The 23,476-nt window shown below is 38.3% G+C and overlaps 1 protein-coding gene across 2 annotated transcripts in view; it reads right to left on the bottom strand.

Annotated features, from left to right (window-relative positions):
• The window catches only part of LOC149814748 (uncharacterized), an 81,039-nt gene that overhangs the window by 19,773 nt on the left and 37,790 nt on the right, over positions 1 to 23,476 (bottom strand). For both annotated transcript variants that reach the window (XM_089990278.1, XM_089990277.1), the window contains 2 exons: positions 19,491 to 19,639; positions 19,157 to 19,274 (listed from right to left, as the gene is read on the bottom strand). In XM_089990278.1, the coding sequence (XP_089846404.1) occupies positions 19,157 to 19,274; positions 19,491 to 19,639 (267 nt within the window). The remainder of the gene's footprint in view (positions 1 to 19,156; positions 19,275 to 19,490; positions 19,640 to 23,476) is intronic.

Genomic DNA, 23,476 nt, shown 5'->3' on the forward strand with positions numbered 1-23,476 from the left:
GCCGGAAGTGTTTTTTTTATTAAATATTCTTTTTATATTTTTGTTGATCCCAAAAATAAATGTTTTATGCGCATGGGAGCACCAAACCCCACTTGATTTTCAAATTCTACTGGTAGTCACCTTATTGTTATTCTTTTATTTTATATCGAGTTTCTTCATTTAGAATAAAAGCTCTTAACTCTAGCTGATTTTACAATTAAATCATTCACATACATCATGATAATACATGTATCATGTACTTGCACAAGGATGAGGGCTGTCACGGGCATAATTTTGAAGGGCAAGAAACACCCCATTTTTTAGGGCTTACACCCGTGCAACACTAGGCAACATGGCTTAGTAAGCCTTTTCAACAAGTGTCATACTTGAACACGTTGACAACCAAACTACTTCTTTAAGTTTTCCTTCATAGAAATCCATAGAACATGGCCGTCGCATAGCCGATAGCCACTTACGTGCATAGTTATCCCATACTGGATATCACCTCCGACCGAAGAGTCCAATGCCTTACCGATCTCACCAATAAGTGAACACCATCACCAGGGTTGAACCATGCCTTGTTGGTACTACGGATCTTACCAACATCCAACGCGGGTCATAAGGAGCCTGACACATCACTTAGGCATTGCCGATGCACATTACGGCCTCGAGTTTCATTCCAATCTGATGTTCCCTTTTCCTTAGCCAACAAGGAGTTTTGCCGCACATTGAGACTTAGCTTCATGCATGGTGAGATGTATAATTAACGACCCCGTAAGCAGTCTCCATTAGAACCTCAATTCATCGAGGGGATGGCCATAAAAACCCCAACCCGAAGACCAGTTGATGAATGAAGCCATAGTGAAGAGCGCCACCCAAACTTATTCTCCAGCACAGAGCATTCATTAACTTAACCCCATGCAGTATCGCATGGTTGGGGCAACACTGCCACACCCAGAACACTTAATTGCATGTCCAAGGCCAATGCTAACGTTCCATGGGAGATTTGGCATACACACATGCATCCCCACACACTCCAAGTGTTGCCTATGCAACATAAGGGTGCATGTGCACAACCGACGCATTAACATGCCAATAGGCGGAGTAGACAAGCCCCTCCATAGGTGTTTTGGGAGCTAACCCCAACTGGCCAGAGGAGCTCGAAAAACCCTTGGTGGCCCAACCATTTTTTCAACTTCGGCGTAACTTGAATCCGACTTCACTATTGTGTAGGCCATGGTCCTTTGTGCAACAAACTTTCCATCTTGACCTCAAATGATAATAAATTAATGACACAATCGTGTCTCAAAGATTAATGCACAATGTTGCACACAAATGGTCTGTTGATGCTGCCTGCGATACTTGCAACGACATCGCATGTGCATTGCAGCATGCTACCGTGCGCTATGCATAACACACCTTATTGTTGTTGCATGCTAGGTGCACGACACTGCATAACACATGCGGGCAGGCGACAGTGGACCGTGCTGCATGCGGTGCCATTGTTGTGTGCCTATTACGATTCACCACCAGTCCGTCGATAAGGGTCTGATTCCCATGACCCGTGACTCAGATCCAGATTTGATCCGCTAGAGTCCCCATCAAAGGAGCCACCCAAGAATCCCAGGTCAAGCAGGACTGAAGGATGCACCTCCTTGTGGGATTCTCTCTCTCTCTCTTGAACTCCTTATATTCTTGGATTGTAATGACCCAACTTATCCTCATGAAAAGTAAATTTTTTTAAACAATTGCAGAAACAAAACCCAAGGATTTGGGGCCTCACAGGCTTAATAACTACCAAACCACAAGTGATCTTACATTGAATCAACCAACGAATGACCAACTTTATTAATTAATAAAATGAATGTCATAGAACATGAATAAAATAAAGTATGAAACCAAAAGTCACACTGTTAAGAAATATAAAAAACAAATCATGCTAACTTGCGGGCTCCATGTGGCAGTCACCCCCATGACTGAGCTCTAGGCTCTGAGGAAAAAATATTTGAAACACAGGGTAAGAACCAAAGATTCTTTGTACGAATTCCTCTAATAATCCAAGTAAAAAAAGAGAGCATAAATCAAATTAATACAATTGTTCAGAGAAATATGACAACAACAATAATTTCATAATCCATTTACCATTCAAGCATTTAAAAGCATTCATTGATTTGCATTTACCAATTTATCATTCATGCAATTGAAACAAGTTTCATGCAATAACAATTTTTGTACGAGTATGAATGCATAAACTAATGCAAAACAATAAAGATGCATGATTCAATGCATATGCATGAATAAATTATTAAGTTATTATTAGAGTTATCTTTTGCATACATGTCCCTATTAAATGTACGTAATTTTAGTTCTACTTTTCATTAAACCTGCGTATACTTAAAATGGACACAACAATTCTCGAGGTCCAAGTTAGGTTCTCAGTTGTAGCTTAATACACAATTTATATTTTATTACTAAGTTTCACACATGTTCTTCGACTGATATCAAGAATCAACACCATCCATCAGAACATTAGAAATCAACATCTAATGTTGGGACATCAGAAAAATCAGTATCCACTGATGCCACTTTCTTCGTATATCAATAACAACAGTTATGTCACAATACCACTCCCAGGCAAAGTGGCTGAAAACTTCTTAAAACCATGGCTGAGAGGTGAACCACCACATCGAGTTCAGAGGCATAAACGCACACAAAGTTTTAGTATCCTTACGGGTTTCCCAAAACCATTATTCAAGATTCTCACATTGTGGAAGGGACATCTAGAAAAAAATAATTACACTATTTATCTATTTTATCTTTTTAACAGAAATCAAGTTCTTTATATAAGAACTGTTTTGCAAATCAACATGCAAAACCCAACACGGGATCTGGCCCGCTATCATATTATCAGTGTAATTAAATTAGAAAGCCAATAATTTCAGAATGAATTTTGCAATGCATAAACCCAAATCTTAGAGAAACATATGCCCTTGGCCCACATAGCCTACAATGGTTCATATCTGACCATAAATGCATTTTATGCCAAATCCTTAGTGAACATACACACACAGTTGCTCAAAATATGTATACAACACACATTCAATCGTAAACAACAAGAATGTGCATGTAAATAAATTTGCATATGCATATGCATATGAATAAATGCTTGCAACATACCTTTTTCATGATCCATTTTATACATAAGCTCTCAAATATGCACATGATCATTTTCACACATACAATAAATTTCATAATTTTTGATGCATATGATATAAGCATTGCAACATGATAATTTGATGAATAACATATACAACAAGTACCCCACAATTCATATGGATCAGATTTGAATATAACTACTTAGTTCAAGAAGCATATCATACCAATCGGGTCATACCTATGTCGCAGCCTATGCACAAACCAACATGTTGTCTCTGGGCATTGGTATATTGTTGGCAGTATGTTTCTCATGCAGAAACATGCAACCACATGTTGTAGACAACAAACAGTCTTGCATAAAAATATACGACAATGTTCTGCCCTATAATAGCCCACCAAAATCATAAATAGACCACATTTGACAATATTAGAATAACTCATTTGATAACATTGAGAACAAATAAAATTCAGCCAATTATGACAGTATACAGGAAATATTTTTACAGGGTGCTAACATGGATAAAAAATCAGAATATCAAGATTGTTTTGATGTCAACCCATATGGCAGCATCAAACAACCTCATGACAACCATCTCATTGCTGAAAAAAAAACATGAATAGCTTGTTCTTAACCCACACAGGGGTCGGTTTATGTAAAGCAGAAAATAAACAACAAATCAGTGAACAGCCAACCGATAGCTAGAATAAACTTCTGGACAGACCTTAGACAGATCAGCATAATGACCAAGTCAAAGACATGATTTTGCAAACTCGGTTTTGGAGAACCGACACATAAGGACAATCGACCATCAAAAAAAGAATAACCCAGACAAATCTGGACCAAATCTGTCTAAGCAAAAATAAAGTGACAGATCTGCCTACATAGACGCAACAGATCTGATCCATATCTGTCCACGAGAGATAAGGTGATAGATTTATCTAGATCTGCTTGCGTAAATGCAGCAGATCTAATCCAGATCTGTCCATTAGCGAAGGCCTACAAGTTTGTCCAAATTTACCTGTGTAAACACAACAAATCTAGACCAGATTTGCTATATACAGTTAACAATTTTTAGAATAAAACAGATTAGCATATTTGAAGTCAAAATGAAAACCAATTTTAATTCTTAATTGCATCAAAATACAACTTTAAATATAAAAACAACAACGACAACCTACAAGTATCTTTAATATAATGCATTAATGGTGCTGAAAAAATAATTCTTTTATACATCTTAAGAGGAAAATTGACTCTAAATATTTTTGTATAGCCAACTGATTTTCAGCATAAGCAGATATGTTTGACAGTCAATCAAACACAGTCATATCAGCAGTCAAGTGAAAGAAAAACAACATGCTGGAAAAAGAAATCTGCTGCACAGTTATACCAAAAATTTGGTTCTTCTATTATTTTTAACAGCCAACATACTTTTGTGCACGTACATATGCCTTAATGGTAGTTTAAAAAAATACATTCAATATAGCAGTAATAAAGGCAGCATACTAGAATCTGCGACAGGTCTAGTTTGGATCGGATCTGATCCAAACCAGACCATGATAGGTCAGCCAAATGCACAGCCAATCCCTCCCCCCCACCTATATATATATATATATATATATATATATATATATATATATATATATATATATAGGTAGGTAGGTAGGTAGGTCTCTGCGGCAGGCCTGGTTTGGGGTCAGATCTAATCTCAAACCAACACCTTTGATGGGTTATCCAAGTCTATGGCCGACCCTTATATATATATATATATATATATATATATATATATATATATATATATATATATATATATATATATATATATATATATATATATATATATATATACACGCGCGCGTGCGTATCGAGCATGCTTTTGCTATATCAATAATTTAGACATGGATTTATACATGAATAAACAAGAAACAAAACATGCTTTTATAAAAAAAATTGAGTTACATGCAACTGGGCATCGAGGCATATGTTTGTATAAGCTTTAAAAATCAGATTTCTTATTTTTCAACTAAAATCTCACATAAACCTAATTTAGCCTATTTCTTTCCGTTTGAATAAAGAGAGAAACCCGTACCTTTGATCAAAAACTGAAAAAGAACGAAAAAATTGTTGGATGATCAGAATGGAAGGTGATCATCCCTTTATTCTTCTTTCCTTTCTTTCTTTCTTTTCTTTTCTCTCTCTCACGTGTTTCTCTCTCGCCTCTCTCTTTCTCTCTCTAGAATAATGATTTTAGAGGGAGAGAAAAACTCAACTCTTATAAGCTTCTCTAGATTTTTCTACTTTATCTTTTCTCTTTTTTTTTTGTATTATTTAATTAATGGGCTCCTCTAGAGAGTGATGCCCCTCTAGAGTCCCATCCAAATAGATGATAGAGTTCTACAAATGTAGAACTCTATCTCTCTTTAACCACTTATCTTTTTAACTACCTTTCTTATCTATTTATTATCTATTATTATTATTTTTTATTTATTTATTTATCTCTAACAATATTTGGGTCTTTCTAGAGGGTGACGCCCCTCTAGAATCCCCTCAAAATAGCTAGAGTTCCACAAATGTAGAACATCACCATATCCAAAATAAATTTTTTGAAATTTATTAATTATTTATTTTTCTTAATTATTTATTATTAAAATATTAAATAATAATTTTTAAGAATGTTTTAGAGGATGTCTCCCCCCTCTGGGAGTCTTCTTAACATGGAATTTTACTCAATTTAACTTTTTAATTGAATTTAAAGCTTTAAATTAGTTAAACTTGGATTTTGGATCTGGATCTAGATTAAAGATCCAAATCTATATCCAAAGTCCATATAAATCTCTATATGTACCAGATCCTAATTAATATGGGTCTTGGACTGTGTTTAGATCTATATTAACTTAGATTAAATGGATCACATTTAATCCGATCCGATCCAAAAGCTTGTAAAATAGAGACAAATTATTTTTTTAAAAATATAATTTTAGGGATAACTGTAGCCCAAATTTAGAAAAACAAAATATCGATGTTTTCAAAATTACAAGACGCATCTAATGATATACTACCTGATTTTTGCCTGAATTTAACTTAAATTTTGGTCGATTTTCACTTGATTTTAAAGGTTAAAAATAAAAAGGTTTTCAAATCTTATTTGCTTCATTTTGGTCTTGTTAATGGGGCCTGGGCCACACTTAGACTCAGTTGACGTTATCTAAAATCGAAGGTTTCTATCAACTTTACAAAATATTTAGCCAAAATTTCAAAAAAAAAAAAAATAGAATTTAAAATTATAGAAAAACACGCGATATTACATGGACTCTTAATTCTTTGGTATGTTATCATTTTTAGGATTCTTGGCAGACTCTATAAATAGGTGTTATTATCCTGATTACTAATCGATGAAGTTTATTAAGTGAAATCTTTATTCTTCATTCTTGCTTGTGATTTTTCAACCCTTGAGTGATCGTAATTCTCCCTCCATGTGCCTTGACCTTTATCCTTATGTAGAAAGTCGGTCAGAAGGGATCAATTTTAATATTAAAAAATTTCAAGAATAGTTGAATAAAATATTATGAATTTTACTCGTTCAAAATGGGTGTACATTGGTGAGTTTTAAATATTTAGTGATTTATTGTTATTTATTTAATATTTAATTATTAATTATCATTTTATAAATTTAGATTTTTTTAAGTTTAAAAACTGCAATTGGGGTTGGATCTCGATGACGGATCTAAGAGGATCAACCCACATAGTACTTAAGTTAAAAATATCCAATTGAAACACATAGGATTTATTAGATCTTAAAATTAATTTTGTTTTGATCTATGAGATCTAAATTGATCAACCCATATAATTGAGTTTGGATCTTAACGGATCCACACAAGTCAACCCACCCGAAACAAATTTGTAACCGGTTTGAGTGGATCCTTAATTATTCAAGGTGTTTATTCGGGTTTGATGGGCCAACCCATGAGAAAATGTGTTCAGTTTTGACCCAAAACCCATCCCCTCACTCCATCACTTCACCCCATCTCCTCAGCCGCATATCCCCTTTTTCCTCTCAAATCCCATATTCGATACATATGATTCAAACCTTATATAAACCCCTCTTACTTCACGAGACCACCACCCTCGGGAAGCAGATCAGGTAACATGAGCGTTTTTGCTCATGCCGACATCGTGGCCGTCCGATTTGCATTTAAAATAGCTAAAAAAGTCAACAAAACCACGTGGCAGTCATCCAAAATGCAAACAGACGGCCACGATGTCGGCATGAGCAAAAACGCTCATGTTCAGCGTGACCTGATCTGCACACCATGCCTAAGCCCCTTCGTTTCTGCTGACACCATTGATATCCATCACCTCTTCTTCTTTTGTTTTTGTTGAAGATGCCACAACACCCAGTGCAACCTCCTCAACCGCCTGCACCCACCCATCTTCCCACCTTTTCTTTCCGGTTTTCTGCAGACACCAGCACAGACCGCTCCGGTGCCACTCGAACCTCGCCTGCGCTCAGCCGCAGACACCACCTCTTCTTCATCAGTTTTTCTGCAGACGCCAGGCCACCTGCACCCTGCCTAACCCGACGCCCGACTGCACCCCTTCTTCCTTTTCCGGTGACAACAACCACCTTGCTGTTGGGGAGGCCACCATTGCTGCCCACCTGATTCGCTGCAACCACCACCACCTTTGTAGCCGCTTGAACTGCTACCCACCTCGTCCTCCTTCCGTCCTCTGCCTCCCTGCTGTTTTGAGCAAGCTCAGCTCGGCCGAGCTGTGCTCAGGCCAGCCGAGCAACGCCCGGCCTAGCCAAGCGCTTTGTACTCGGCTGCTAGTGACTGCACCCACACGTGTGGTGCTTAGCTGGAAAGTCATCCGGCTTCCTCTGCTGCCGCCGTAGTCGGACCCGCATACTGATGCCACATGGCACTCATGCTTATTTTCGTACTTGTGACCTGAGGCACTTTCTTGCTAGCAACGCGAAGCCCGAAGCATGCGCTAGTCCTCATTGTGTTTGCACCCTCAGCAAGCGCAATCTGCCTCATGCATTTTGGAAGGAAAATCCCTAGAGTATTTTCAGGAATTTTTGCTTCTGCATGGTTTACGAAGCCATTCTATTTTAAATTTATATAATATTAAAATATTTATTTAAACAAAAAGATATACATAAGATTTTATATATATCTTGTATTGTAAAAACATTGAAATATGTATAAAAAGTATGTATGCATACTCAGATTTGTTAAAATATTAATATTATGCATTCATGAAATTTTATGTATAATCTTTGCATGCATGTTAAATTAAATATTATTTTAAGTATAAATTCACATTCATGCTGATTAAATATTATTTTATGTATGAAATTTTGCATGCATGTCATTTAATGAGGTTTTACATACGAAACTTTGCATGCATGCAAGTTAAATAAAATATTATATACAAAATGTACATGCGTACATGGATTATGAATGTTATTAATGCATGCTCTATGCTACGAACCAATAATCATGCTTGTTCAAACTTTAAGTTATACAATATTGAGTTTCTTTGTATAAGCATTTATGAAATGCACAATTATAAGTCTTTGTCTGTATAATTGTGGAACTTTGATTATATGGACTAAGGTCGCACGTAAATCGAGTCTTTTTGATATGTACATGAGAAATCTGAATTTATCCTGACTTGAGGTTCAGGTATTATTTAAAAAAAATATCAATTTTTAACTACACTGGTTTTCCGATATACTCTTGGTTTTCAAATATGAACGCATAGACCTTTGGAAAACCTGAATACTAGTGTTGAATGTATGTTATGATATATAATGCTACATGTTGTGAAGTTTAATTATATGAATGAAATATTTATGGCCCATGTTGGAGCCTGTGGTTCAAGAAACCAAATTATGACTTGATAATTATGGTGTGTGGCATGTACATTGTATTGTAAGACGTGCAATAACATGGATGCATGGGTAATTGCTTTTGAGGAGCAAGGAGTTGTTAAGAATTTAGTTGAGTTCTTGAGCCGCACTCGTCTAAGAACCAAAACATACACATATAATTAATGATATTTATAGTCTTCACAAGCAATATGCTCATTTGGTTTAGACACCCGAGCTTAATAAATGAGTTATAAATAACTGAGTAATTAAAGACATTTGATTACCCTCGAGAAGTAGATGCTCATAGTGTTGTGGGTACCCATGACTCCTGAACCAACTCGAGGAGACTTGGAAACCTTACTCCAAGAGTTCGGCATCGTATTTGATGAGCCAAAAGGTCTTCCTCCCTTACGATCACATGACCACTATTTTCATCGTTGTGAAGCCAAACTAACAAATGTTTGACTATATCGATACACACATGTCCATAAGTTGAAAATCAAGTGTCTGGTGAGGGAGATGCTCAAGGAAGGAATCATTAAGGTCAGCAAGAATTTGTACTCTTCTTCAGTTCTATTAGTAAAGAAGAAGGATAGATCTTGGTGGTTCTGCATCGACTACAGGGCCCATAACCAGATTATGGTTAACGACAAATACATGATCTCTATGATCGATAAATTGTTGGATGAGTTACACGGGGCACACTACTTTTCAAAGCTAGATCTCAGGTTTGGCTATCATCATATATAGATGGCCCCAGAGGACGTTCTGAAGACGACGTTTCAGACTCACGATGGACACTACAAGTTTTTGGTGGTACCCTTTGGCCTCACCAACTCCCTTGCCATGTTTCAAGGTCTCATGATGACATCTTCAGGCCCTATATTCGTCGATCCATATTGGTCTTCTTCGATGATATTCTGATTTGTAACCCTACTTGGGAAGACCACCTGCAACACTTGTGGATTGCCTTGGACACCCTTGTTGAGCACCATTTATACGCCTGATGCTCTAAGTATAGTTTCGAGCATACATGTGTCCAATACTTAGGACACGTCATCTCGTGGTAGGGGGTAGAGGTTGACCACAATAAGATTGAGGCCATGTAAAGCTGGTCAGTTCCTCAATCTACCAAGGGACTGCAGAGTTTCCTTGGCTTTACCAGATACTACTGCTAGTTTATGTGGGGCATCCACAGATCACCCAACCCTTGAACGTCATATTGAAAAAATAAGCCTTTTGCTAGAAGGAAGAGGTTGTCAGGGCTTTCGAGTCCTTAAAGAACACCATGAACTGTGCTCCTGTATTGGCCCTGCCTGATTTTATGAAGATCTTTGTGGTGGAGACAGACACATTTGGGATGACGCTAAGGGTTTTCCTCACGTAGGAGGAGCACCCCCTAGCTTATTTCAACAGGGTGATCACTGAAGGGAATCACAAACTCTCAACATATGAGCAGGAGTTCCCGACCATTATTCTCGCAGTGGGCAAGTGATGGTCGTACTTGATTGTCGGCACTTCGTGGTTCACACAGATCATCACATCCTAAAGTACATGCTCAAGCAGAAGGTGAGTACCCTGACGCAACATAAGTGGATCTCGAAGATCCTTGGCTATGACTCTGAGATTCAATATCTCAAGGGCACTAGCAATCGATTATGCTTCAGCATGACAATGATAGCATTCTTGTTCTTAGATGACCTTCGACGGAAATATAAAGTGTGCGACTTACTCTCCACTATCTTCATGCAGATCTACAGATGGGGCCTCCTGAATTCGAGACTTGGGGATGCTTGGTGATGCACTATGAGCAAATAGTAGTCCCTCCCAAATAAGGTCTTATAGGGTTATTGATAGAGCAGTACCATGCTAGCCCGTTAGCAGGCCTTGAGGGGGGTTCAATGGACGTACTGACAGTTGAGTCGAGAGTTCACATGGATAGGTATGAAGAAGCAGATGCGTCAGATAGTAAGGTAGTGTGATGTGTGTCAGAGGGTCAAGTACGAGGCAGCCTTGCCTGCACGGTTACTGCATCCCTGTCGATGCTCAATCGCGTATGAGGGGACATCTCGATGGATTTCATCGATAGGCTTTTGTTCATCTAGAGAAAGTGTTGAATTGTTGCCAAGAGGACTAACTTTGTACATTCATGGGTGACTGACCTAGGGCCTGAGTGAGGCTTCTGCCCTGGGCTGAGTGGTCCTATAATACAACCTACATTCTGTGATACAGGCAAACATGTTTAAAGCTGCATATGAAAGGTTACCTCCCACCATTGCAGAGTATGTTGGAGGTGAGGCCCGAGCAAATGTCATAGAAGCATCATTGCTTGAGAGAGATTAGTTGTTGCGGTTACTATGACACATGACTACAACCCAGGAGAGTATGACAAGAGGCATAGCCCATGACAGTTCCACATGGGTGACCATGTGTTCGATTGCCACTACATTGGCAAGGCACCATCTGACGTGTCCCATATCACAAGTTGGCACCTCGATTCTATGGACCCTTTCATATTCTGGAGTAGATTGGTACAGTGGCCTATCATTTGGATATGCCTGTAGGAGTTTAGGTTCACCTTGTGATCCATGTCTCGTGTTTGAAAACCTATAAGGGTGAGTCACTAGATAAAATTTTAGACTTGCCTGACCTGGGGGAAGCATCGTAGCCCCAACCCATGCACATACTAGGCAAACAGAAGCACATACATGATAGTCGCTTGGTCACTAAGGTACTCGTGGAGTGGGTGGAAGCAGAGTAGACAAAGTGACATGTGAAGAAGAAGATCGGATTTTGACCTGCTTTTCAGAGTTCTCACCTTGAGGACATGGCAAATTTGAGAGGGGTGGATTGTTACAGACCACCCCTGGTCCGTCCACAAGGGTCTGACTCTCATGACCCGCAACCCAGATCCAGAATTGATTTGCCAGAGTCCCCACCAGAGGTGCCGCCCAAGAATCTCAGCTCGAGCAGGACTGAAGGACACCCCTCCTTGTTGGATTCCTACTCTTTATGGGATTCTCTCTCTTGAACTCTTTATTTTCTTAAACTTTTAATTTTTTGGTCTCTTATTGCTTTTAGGATTCTTGGTAGACTCTATAAATAGGTGTTATTATCCTAGTTATTAACCAATGAAGTTTATTGAGTGATATCTTTATTCTTCATTCTTGCTAGTGATTTTCCAACGCCTGAGGGATAAATATTCTTCCTCTACACGCCCCAACCTTCATCCCTATGTTGAACGCCGACCAGAAGGGATCAATATTCTCCCTCCAACCTACCGATGCCCCTTTAGGACTCACACCCAGTCTCTTTCCATGCAGAGACCAACCAAAACTGCCCCTTCCTGAGGCCGAGTTATGATAGTGCCCAACGTGTGTGACAATAGCCCGCACTGTGCGCACACCACTCTGCATGTGTCCCCTTTTCTTGCAAGCTTGTTGCTACACACGACAAGTCGTGCTGGGCTTATTGCACATGCAAGCAGACCCAAATGGGCATGCTAAGCTACACGCGACACTGTCAGCCTATCCATCACTCCAAGAGGCATTTCCACAACACCTCACACACACCCATGCTCGTTGATGCCTCCATGCACGTGCCAGGCCTTGCATAACCTAGTGTTGAACCTTGGCACAAGGCACACTCCATCGCACGCCCTTAGGCACACTCACTTATTCTGCACCTCACACCACACCATGTCCCATACCGTGACATGCCACTAGGGCCTCCAAACTTTGTGTGTAACAAGGGCATTTTTGTCATGTAAATGACTTAATAGGTTTTTAGTTGCCCCATACTTCCCCAAAAGTGCTCATCTTTTTGCATGGATCAATGAAAAGGGAAAAAGTTTTTTTTCTCATGAGGAACAAGGAAACCACCCCCGAGATCAGAGACCTAGTCACGCTAGCTATGCATGTTGTACTTACAGTCAGTTTTATGATGGTGTAAACCCATGGCACACCTCTTGTCCCTAGGGAGTCACCATGCTTTGGCACGAGCAAGGGGAATAATGTTCTTGCCCTTTCTTATATGTAAGTGGTTGGCACCCATAAAAATGGACCTCCAACAGCTAAGACCCCCTCCCACTATGCCAAACCCCTTGGGATTAAAAGAAAAAATGAAAAAAAAACTTACAAGCATAATTTTTTCAAAAAATGATGGTATTGTAAATAACGCATTTTTCAAAAAATACTATAATTTTTAAAAATCTATCTGTGTCCAAAACTGTAACTTTTTGGCTATAAAAGGACATTTTCACCCTTCACACATGCGAATTTTCTCTTATATGTGAACTTCCCTCTCAAATATCCAAATATGTTAATTTCCTCCCAAATATGTGAATTTTCTCACACATTTGTGAATGTTCTCTGGTATGCTTTCACATTTGAGAATGCCTTGACCTTCACACGTGAATGACCTCACACAATTGCGAACGTCCTCCTGCCTATGCCCCTTATGCGATTTTTGGTAAAAAAGGGTTTGTTGAAAAAAACCGATACTTCAAAAGCATGATGAGCATTTAGCTCCACTTCAAAAGTGCCACTAAAGCCTTTAGCTCCACTTCAAAAGTGAGATGGGCATTTAGCAACACTTCAAAAGCATTACTAAAGCCTTTAGCGATGCTTCAAAAATGCAATGGACATTATTTAGCGACACTTCAAAAGCACCATTAAAGCCTTTAACAATACTTCAAAAGCATGATATGCCTTTAGTGACACTTAAAAAGTGCCACTAAGCCTTTAGTGACACTTCAAAAGTGCGTATTTGAGGGAAAATCACAAAATACAGTACAACATTCACATATTTGAGAGGACATTCACATATTCTCATATTTTGAGAGAAAGTTTGCATGTGTGAAGGGTGAAAAGGTCCTTTTACAGTTGAAAAGTTATGATTTTGGACATGGACGGATTTTAAACACTTATAGGGTTTTTTGGGAAATGCATCATTTTTGTTGTACAGTATGTTTAATTTTCGTATTTTTTTTATCGCTGGTGGCTCAGTTTTCCTCTTGGATACAAAAACAATACAATATAATTTGTTATGAAGCATCAGATAGAGCATGTTTAGCTTGTTTATTTCACTGCAACCTTCCGTGACTCTCCAGATTCAAACAGTACTTGAGCATACAAGAGCTAAATATGAATAAGAAACTTAAGAACCTTCTTTATTATACAAGAAGCTATTACATGATATCGACCATTCCATTTAATATAGCTGAGTCAAAAAAGGTGTTTTTGAGTCTTTTGTCTTCAATAAATGTTGGGTTCACTTGCTAATGAATGCCTGTTTTGGAAAGAGATTTAACATTAACATCCATGAATGGAACCTGTATGCTTTAGTTGTTATAACGAGGTTAGTCATCAGCATTCTGCAAAAACTCCCAACCGCTTTTGGCTTTGGCAATTCAGCACTCTATCAGAGATCAGGTTTAATTATATCTTGCACCAACAGCTCTCTAGATGGCTCGTCATCATCTATTGAAAAGGTCACCCAAGTAACACCTCATTTCAATCCCACAAAATGCTGCGTGCAAAATCACCTCCTTCATGACATGTCGATTCACTCTAAGTCATTACTCATACCTTGCATTTGCAAAGGAATCAAAACGAGTCTTCCTTTCTGCTGTGTCTGTAGCTGTTATCCTTTGCAGTGCTTATTATTAAGTAGTACATTAACTTGCATCTGCATAACCTAGTGATAAGCAACATACCAAGCAAAATGTTGGTCCAGCTCCTGTGTATACATGTTATGGATTTCCAAAAACAAAAAAAAAAATTCGTATCTGTGATGTTTAAGTCTGGAGATGCTACCTTATGATGCAGCAGCTGCAATTCTCACTGGATTTATGTTCTGGAACAACCTCCTTCCATATTGTAATAGCACCACAAGTAATCCAAAAAGGTACACGAATATAAGTTGTAGCTTCATGACAAATTCTAATGTATGCTTGGAACAGGTTCTACTTGTCCTCCTAATCAACGACAGTGTCATCTCCTCCTCTGCTGACATGGCAAAAGATGTCAATGGACATAGCTTTCAAGAATTCCATGGCTGATCTCTCTCTCTCATGTGTGTGTGTGAAAGCATACTCACTTATTTCATTATTGAACAAGTTAGTCCACTCATCTGCACTCAACTTAGACTCAGAGGCCTTGATTAAATCCATTAGGGCTTCATTCACCTGAAAATCATTGCATGAGGTATGACTTCATGATAACCACATATGAAGCAACTTTATCAATGGATATTGTTGGAAAACAAGTCATGTTTTCATTTATAACATGTTATCACATAGAATAGAGTCCAATCAATATCTAGTAGCATCTAGGTGAAAATACAGAATTCTGGTGCTTGCATGATTATAGTTTTGGGGTTGTATCACACACAATGGAGAAGAAGATAGAAGAACCAATGAAAACTTTATTAGCTAAAAAATGAAAAGAGGAATACATCTTACACTACTCAGCACTCCCCCTCAAACTTGAGATGATGCTAAAAGAATCATCACAAAACCAACACTATCAGCAGCAAGATAGCCAAGAACAATTCAAGACAACCTATTGCCACACCATCCAAACTACAAATCTATATCTAACTCCAAAGGATTTGTGACCACACACAATACCTCCAAATATAGTGTACGTACGATATCAGCCAGAATATCCAAACCCCCACTCTACAATACCAAACTTGCACAAAAAAGAAAATAGGCACACCGAGCACCACACAAGTAAGCTTTATAGAGCCTCAACACAATATCTGAATTCTTAAGCTGACAAGAATTCAACCACAATCTCAAGCAAAAAAATGCTTGGCACACTTAAACCTCAAAAGAGTAGATAAACCAAAAGAAACTAGACAAAGAGTTTCAAACAGCAGCTAATAGTAGCCAACAACATGATTTCTTGAGTTAGCAACTGTGATTCATGAAGAATCACACTACCAATGCTCACAACAGTCAATGAAATTCAGTATAGATGAAACTCAGTTTACCGCTATAATAACACCCCGAAAACTCAATGAAACCCCTCCAAACCACCACGATTCATTGCCAGACCACAGCCAAACACTTCCTTACACAAAAACGACCCTATTAGATACAATTAGGGTCATCGAAAACCCCATTTCAGATCAGAAATGAGAGTCCAAACAAAACTGGCCAGAATTCGCACCCAAGAAACAAAAAATATTGAAAAATTTCTACAAAATCCAATACACCACCAAATCCAACTATTCTTGATTTGTTGAGTCACTAAAATCAAGCATTACCAAAGCCCCACATCAATTAAACAAGAACTCAACAATCCAAGATGACGACAGGAAATCTGGTGACATCAGCATAGATGTTCCAGATGCAGTCAATCAGCCAACAAAGAATGCAGTCTCCTTCCCTGAACAAATGAGGCTCTGATACCATATCACACACAATAGAGAAGAAGATAGAGAGAGACTATAGAAGAAGAAGAAGCTAAAGAATGAAGAGGAATACATCTTAACTTGGTTACACTACTGGACAAAATTAGTTGACTCTCTAACCTCTTGACAAAAAATAGAAATACCCTTCATAGATAATCTTATGTACAAGAGTGAGGGTAGTACAAAAGTTAAAAATACATATGATAAATCAGGGACCGTTATGAGGAAAGTCCTAAGAAAATGGAAAGGGATCTAGGAAAGGACAGATCCAAGGGGAAACAAGTGGCTAGATACAGAAGTAGTTTAGAATCAGATAGGTATATTCCCAAGAAATGGAGTTCCAGGGAAAGGTACGAAAGAGAGGATTTTTCCAGAAAAAGAAGCCCATCTGCTCGAGTCGGAAGAAAAGAAAGAAAAATCCCCAGAGGGAAATGTTGAGAAAGGGGAGCCATCACAAGACCTGGAACAAGGACAAACTATAATAGAATTGCAAAATTCCATGAAACAAATGGCTCTCCAAATAAAAAGGCCCGAATGGAAAAAGAGAATATTCCCAAGATCACATGGAGAAGATGAGTCAATTGAGCCTCCAAAAAAGTTTGTCAGATTCAATGGAGTTGGGAATCCTTCACCCACATGACAATGTTCATAAATGATTGTTCCAAGCACGATAATAATGATCGGGTGATGATAAGATAGTTCCTTCGCAGCCTCGAAGGTGACACATTAATGGTTCTCCACAGTGGACCTACAGAGGGTCAAGACCTTCAAAGAGTTGACCAACTTATTCCTAGACAGGTTCTGCTACAACATTGAAGCACTCCTGACCATAAATCGCATTTCTAATACAAAACAAAAGAAAGCGGACAGTGCATCAAAATTCATTCATTGATGGTGGACTGTCTACAACAGAATGGTTGAACCGATGTCCAAAAGGAATGCATTGACCATTATTCTGGACAACTTCACTCAGCCATTAAAAAGCCTTATTAGCACAGTCCAGGCATATAGCTTTGAGAAGCTGATTAAGAGGGCGGAATGAATAGAAATCAGAATCAAGCGGGGACTTTATGAGGGTATTATTATTAAATAGAGCCAAGAAAAATGATTACCGGAAAAATCAAGTGAATGCTGTCAAAGACAACAACAATAATTATAAGAAAGAACAAAAATTGGAAACGAAAGAACTAGGGGCAGAATTAGGTGCAACAGAAGCCCACCATCCAAAAAGCCCTTGAACAATGAAGGTTAGATCAGAAAGAGAGATGATTCTAGATGGCCAGAAAACAGAAAATTTACATAAATTGCCCAGTCATATAAGGAGGTTATCAATACAACGGTCCAAGCTGGATTACTGAAATTGCCACCAATTCATGACACAAAAAAGTGCTATGTCTTGAAAAATATAGTGCAAGATAACCTAGAGAAAGGGGACATTGTGTTCACCGGTGGAGAGCAACCTTTGACCTCTAACCAAGATCTGGGTATCTACCAAAATCCTTTCCCAACCCTCAAAAGAACCAAAACAACAATGTGGGGGCAGTAGAAGCTCATGCTTGGCCAAAAAGCAAAAGACCTCCTAGCCCTTCACAGTTAATCCAAATTCCTGAAGAACCTCTTGAACTTTCCTGTCAAGTAACTCCAAAGCAGCGTTCTCCAGAATCCTTGACTCTGATTGAGTATTCCCAATCTTCCGAAGTCATCGATATCCATCTCCAAGAAATTCCAGTCTTTCCCAAAGTAGAGTTTGACTTCGACAAAGAACCCTCATTCGCTTTACAAGATCTCTTTCGAGATGAGTTTCCCAAAGAATGTGTAGAGCAAAATTACCCATCTGAAACACCACCTCCATCTCCTGGAAAAATCCAAAATTGGTTTCCAAGAATCTCCAGCCTCTTTCATAGGATCCAACAACACGGGGGGAAACTTTAACAAAGAAGAAGCAACTTCTAGAAGAAAAACTCTTATCATTTTTTAAGTCACTGCATCTCTTGTAGCTTGCTCATCCATTTTTAATAGTTATCCATCAAGTCTAGGTAGTCATCAAAAAATGGTCCAAATGGATCCAAGAAGATGAGAACCGAACCTGAGTCCAACATTAATGTCATTTACGTTGATCCAGAAACCAGGAAATGGACCAAAGTACCACCACCCGAAAAACCTCCAAAACTCATTGCCAAAATCCTTCCTATCATTGCCATTCGTTCTGATCCCAATAAAGAAAAGGGGAAAGTTGACCATATAACTAAATCAGGGTGAATTTATCAAATCTCGAAGAATCAGAGGAAAAAGGATATGACATTAAAGCTCAGTTGAAAAGGACTCTGGCCAACATTTCTATTTTGGATCTGAATAAATCATCACATGAACATATTCATATTACACAACCTACACTACTCAAGATGGAAGGCCACAGAGCACTAGGATTAGATTCCTCCAACCATTGCACGTCCAGGGTGCCTATGATCAACTTTTGTTATTGGATGTGAATGAAGAGTACTAATTTTCCAATTAAAAATAAAGATACAGAGAAAAAGCTGGCATTGGGAAAAGTTGACCATGTGTTCCACCTTATATGAGTGCAATGTCACTTTTTGCTAATGTGTTGGGAAAAGCAATTGAAAAAAAGATAACCAAGCGATATAGTAATCCTTGCGTCAAAATGTTTTGCTCACTTGATGTTTTCCACTACCATTCTTTATCAAAGGTAAAAGAAAACCTACCTCTTCAGGTTTCTCATGGCTCACTAGATGGGCACCATGGAGTTCTACCATTCTTGCCACAGGATACAGCTTCTCTGCAGTTCTTCTTGCATGAGATACTTGAGCAATGATGTCATGCCTATAAAAAACAAACCAAAAAATTGAATGCTTAACCTAAACAATGTCAATACACTTTGTATACCACTCTTCAGTAAAACATTTTGATATGCATTCCATCAGATCACGACAAGCTTCCTATGTGCTCTAGCAGCGTTTTTTATTGGTGCAATGATTAGTAGTTGCAGAAAGTGGTAAAAAGTTCAGCATGTAGCAAAAGTTCCAGCATGCAACCAACCTGCCATGAATGACTGAAACGAGAAAACCAGATGAGCGAAGAATATCATATTCTTTTGATGTTATTTTGTGTGTCCAGCAAGCATTCACTTGTCCTTCAAAACCATGATTGGATTGCATACCAGTAGAGGAGATACCCTTCACATATTCCTGGAACATTTTTATTTCAAAGGTGAGTGCATCCTTGGCCTTTTGATAATGAAAGAGCCTCATCATGAATCTCCTATTCAAACAGTTTGTCAGACATGGCATTCTAATACATAATACAGCAGCATGTTTCTGTGAAAGATTTGGCAACAGAAATTAAGTTCTTGGAAATGCTAGTACGTTTTTGTGCTGGGTGAGAATCCATATAAAACCATTAACTGCAATAACAAGAGCCTTTTGATAAATCATTACATTTTTTATTTATTTTGATAGCAATGCTAGAGTTACTGTTAGACATTGATGCTCTAGTCTCGATAAATGACAAGGATATTGTGCTTCCTTTTACAACTTTTGCTACTTGATTATTCACTTTACAGTCAAAGATACCTTTCACACACTGACTGATTCCCCATTATCAACAAAGATCATATTATTATCCAATAGACCAAATAAAGAGAACGGGGCTGTCAAATGTTCTCACATTTTTTGAATGGTTGATTCACATTGGCTGCATTCAAGGCAAGACAGATAATCCGATACACAACCACCAAAAAGTTTCACATTATTTTAATGGTAAGGAATGATACATCAAATTAAAAGGGTCAATAAATCTGCCAACTATTGCAACTTAAATTAACAATATGAATATAGTTAAAATGTTCCATTGGTTGAGTCAGTACAGACAGTGTATATATTTTAGGGGAAAGAACAGTGGATATATGAGGAATTGCTTCAGCTGGTGCATGATAATGATCAGATAATGAATGAGGCAATGAAGCGTAACCTTCTACCTATAATTAGGCACACTTAATTGTTTGACCTTAAATTCATGTAATCTAAATGTTACTCTATTATACAGAGTCTTGAAATATTAGGCAGAGTAAACACATACACACACATGCACCTTTCAAGAAGGAAGGTGACTAGGTTTCATAAACTTACCTAGCAATATATTCAGTTAAGTCAAACTTGATTTATGAAATTATTTTTTTGGTTTTCTAAAAAATTTAAGCTATAACTAGAGAAAAGGAGGCTAGTGCATAGAAAGAAAATGTATGAGAGATTACAACTTTTTTCCTTTTTCTTTTTCCTAAAATTAAGATAAAAATAGAATGACGCTCTCTCTTTACACACACGGACACATGCATGCACACACGTACATAATTTTGTTCCAATCAGTAGAATCATGTAGTGTCGGTACAACATGATGATGGCAATGGCAATGAAGACGTCAATGATTACAAAAGGCAGAAATGATGTGACATGCAAGGGACAGCCATTTGATGAACTGATGATGATACAAAGCCCATCAACATCAAGAAAATTTGACTACTCGCCCTTGGAAAATGTCATTAGCTCTTATTGACTATGGGCAGTATAAATGCAAAGTCTCTCTCATCATTTGTTATTACTAACTATAGGCAACAAGATAGAAAGAGTGGAGAGGGTTGTGTATGTTCCCCCCCGATGATTCACTGAATCCCACGTCTGTGTTCGGGGCTTTGAATGAGCACCACGTATACAAGCACATGGGGCTCGTATTCCCGTGTATGTTGACATAACTTTGCATCGGACTCTGGTGATGTTGCAAAGACTTAATCACCCTTGCTTTTCTTGCCCTGAAATGACGGTTCGAGGAAATGACAAAAATATCCTCCATTCAAAAGTTGTGAAACGACGGGTGGGGAAAAGGACAAAAAAGCAGAAATTCCAGAAAGTTTGATGTTAACCATTTAAAGTGGAGACGTTCGCCTGCGCCATCTGCTGTAACGGTGCTCCCATTATCAACGTTCCAGTGTTACAAAACATTCCAGTGTCTTCTCTTCATTACTGCTGTCGTTAGGCATCATGGAAGAAAGCAATGATTCACAAACATTCCAACCAGTGCCATCAAGGCACAGTGAGTAGCTTTTCATCTCATCATGCTATCGATGAAGAAGGCACGTCGTCTTGTGTGCCATTAAGGCATTGTTTGGTTATTGCAGGTAGATCTTGTTATTACGAAGGTTGGAAACTTATCGATATTTGTAAGACGCTGGGACCTGTTGACAAGAACGCTTGTTTGCAGATTCTAGGAAGGGCCTCTACCCCATCAGGTATCCTACAGTCACTCATCATATGCATTGTATCTCAAACCGCTGTATTAGTAAGACTCTCGTTTTTGTGAGATACATTTTTGTTAGTTAATATCGATTTGTTTGCTATTATGTTCAAGTTCTTCCTTATCGATTTGTAATTTATTGTGCGATATATTTATCGACCTTTTAGATAGTATGTTTTTGTATCGTCGAGTTATAAGTTATAAAAACTGAACTGCTGTATCGATTTTCAATATCTGACAAATCGCTATACATATCGTTTTGTAAGATATTATATGTTTTGTAATATGTATTTGTAAGATATTTGTACACAGACTTTGAAAACGTTTGGGTGCAGAAACACATCTTGACACGCATGGCGGGACGATTTTCGCATGCATATCGTTTCTCTCTCAGCGACTTCTATTGAACTCGCTTTAGAGTCTCGTGGATATTATGAGAGCGTTATCGTCAACACACATGTACGACATGTTTATTTTATTGGCATGGTAAGCGACACGTCGATGCTCAGCACAAGCAAACATCAAACCGCACTTGCTTTGATACTTTCATTCATTAAATTATTGCTTTGACTTGCGTAACCCTAGTGGTATCCGTTCTTATATGCATCCTGATTAAATCGCAGTAAACCTATGCCGCTTGCTAACGGAAATTGATATATTGCTTACAAAACATTCCACTGTCTTCTTTTATTTGTCGTTGTTGTTAGGCATTAAGGAAGAAAGCAATGATGCACAAACATTCCAACCAGTTCCATCAAGGCGGCGTGAGTAGCTTCCCAGCATCATGCTATCGATGAAGAAGGCATGTCGTCTTGTGTGTCATTAAGGCTTTGTTTGGTTATTGCAGGTAGATCTTGTTCTTACGAAGGTTGGAAACTTATCGATATTTGTAAGACGCTGGGACCTGTTGACAGGAATGCTTGTTTGCAGATGCTAGGAAGGGCCTCTACCCCATCAGGTATCCTACATTCACTCATCATATGCATTGTATCTCAAATCGCTGTATTAGTAACAGACTCTCGTTTTTGTGAGATAATATCGACTTGTTTGCCATGTTACTGCAAACACAAATTGATATATTGCTTAAAACATTATTGAGCTTATCATCAGGTTGTAATAAAGACGATGTAACTCAATCAATAGAAAGATCTGGAGAATTGAATATCTATACTTATGACCCAACTGAAGAATTGAACATCTGCACTAACGATGCACATGAAAAGAAAGGTGCAGGCATTAGACCCACTATTGACTTGAATGTTCCAGTGGAAGAAATGCAATTCAATGATGAGGTAGACTACCATGACAGCGCACATAATAAAAGTGTATGCACCGGGAATGTACACGGAAGTACACCTGACTTCAATGTTCCAGGAGAAGAAATGCAATTCAGTAATGATCCTGATTTTGATGTCAGTACACTTAAGAAAACCGTAGGAACTGGGAATGTACATGGAATTGCACTTGACTATGTTCCTGTAGAAGGAATGCATTTTAATAACGAAGAAGATGCATATAAATTTTACAATGATTATGCCTTAAAAGTTGGCTTCAGTGTGAGAAGGTTTTCTTGGTCAAAAAATGCACAGGGTGTCTTGGTTAGAAAGACATATGTCTGTTCCAAGCAAGGTTGGAAGAAATCAATGGGAAATCCAACTAGGAGCACGCCAGAATCAAGATGTGGATGTCAGGCGAGATTGGTTTTGAGAAGACATCCGAATGGGAAATTTGTCGTGCAT

This window comes from Nuphar pumila, chromosome 15 (genome assembly GCF_984573655.1).
Source record: "Nuphar pumila chromosome 15, dmNupPumi1.hap1.1, whole genome shotgun sequence".
Lineage (NCBI taxonomy): Eukaryota > Viridiplantae > Streptophyta > Magnoliopsida > Nymphaeales > Nymphaeaceae > Nuphar > Nuphar pumila.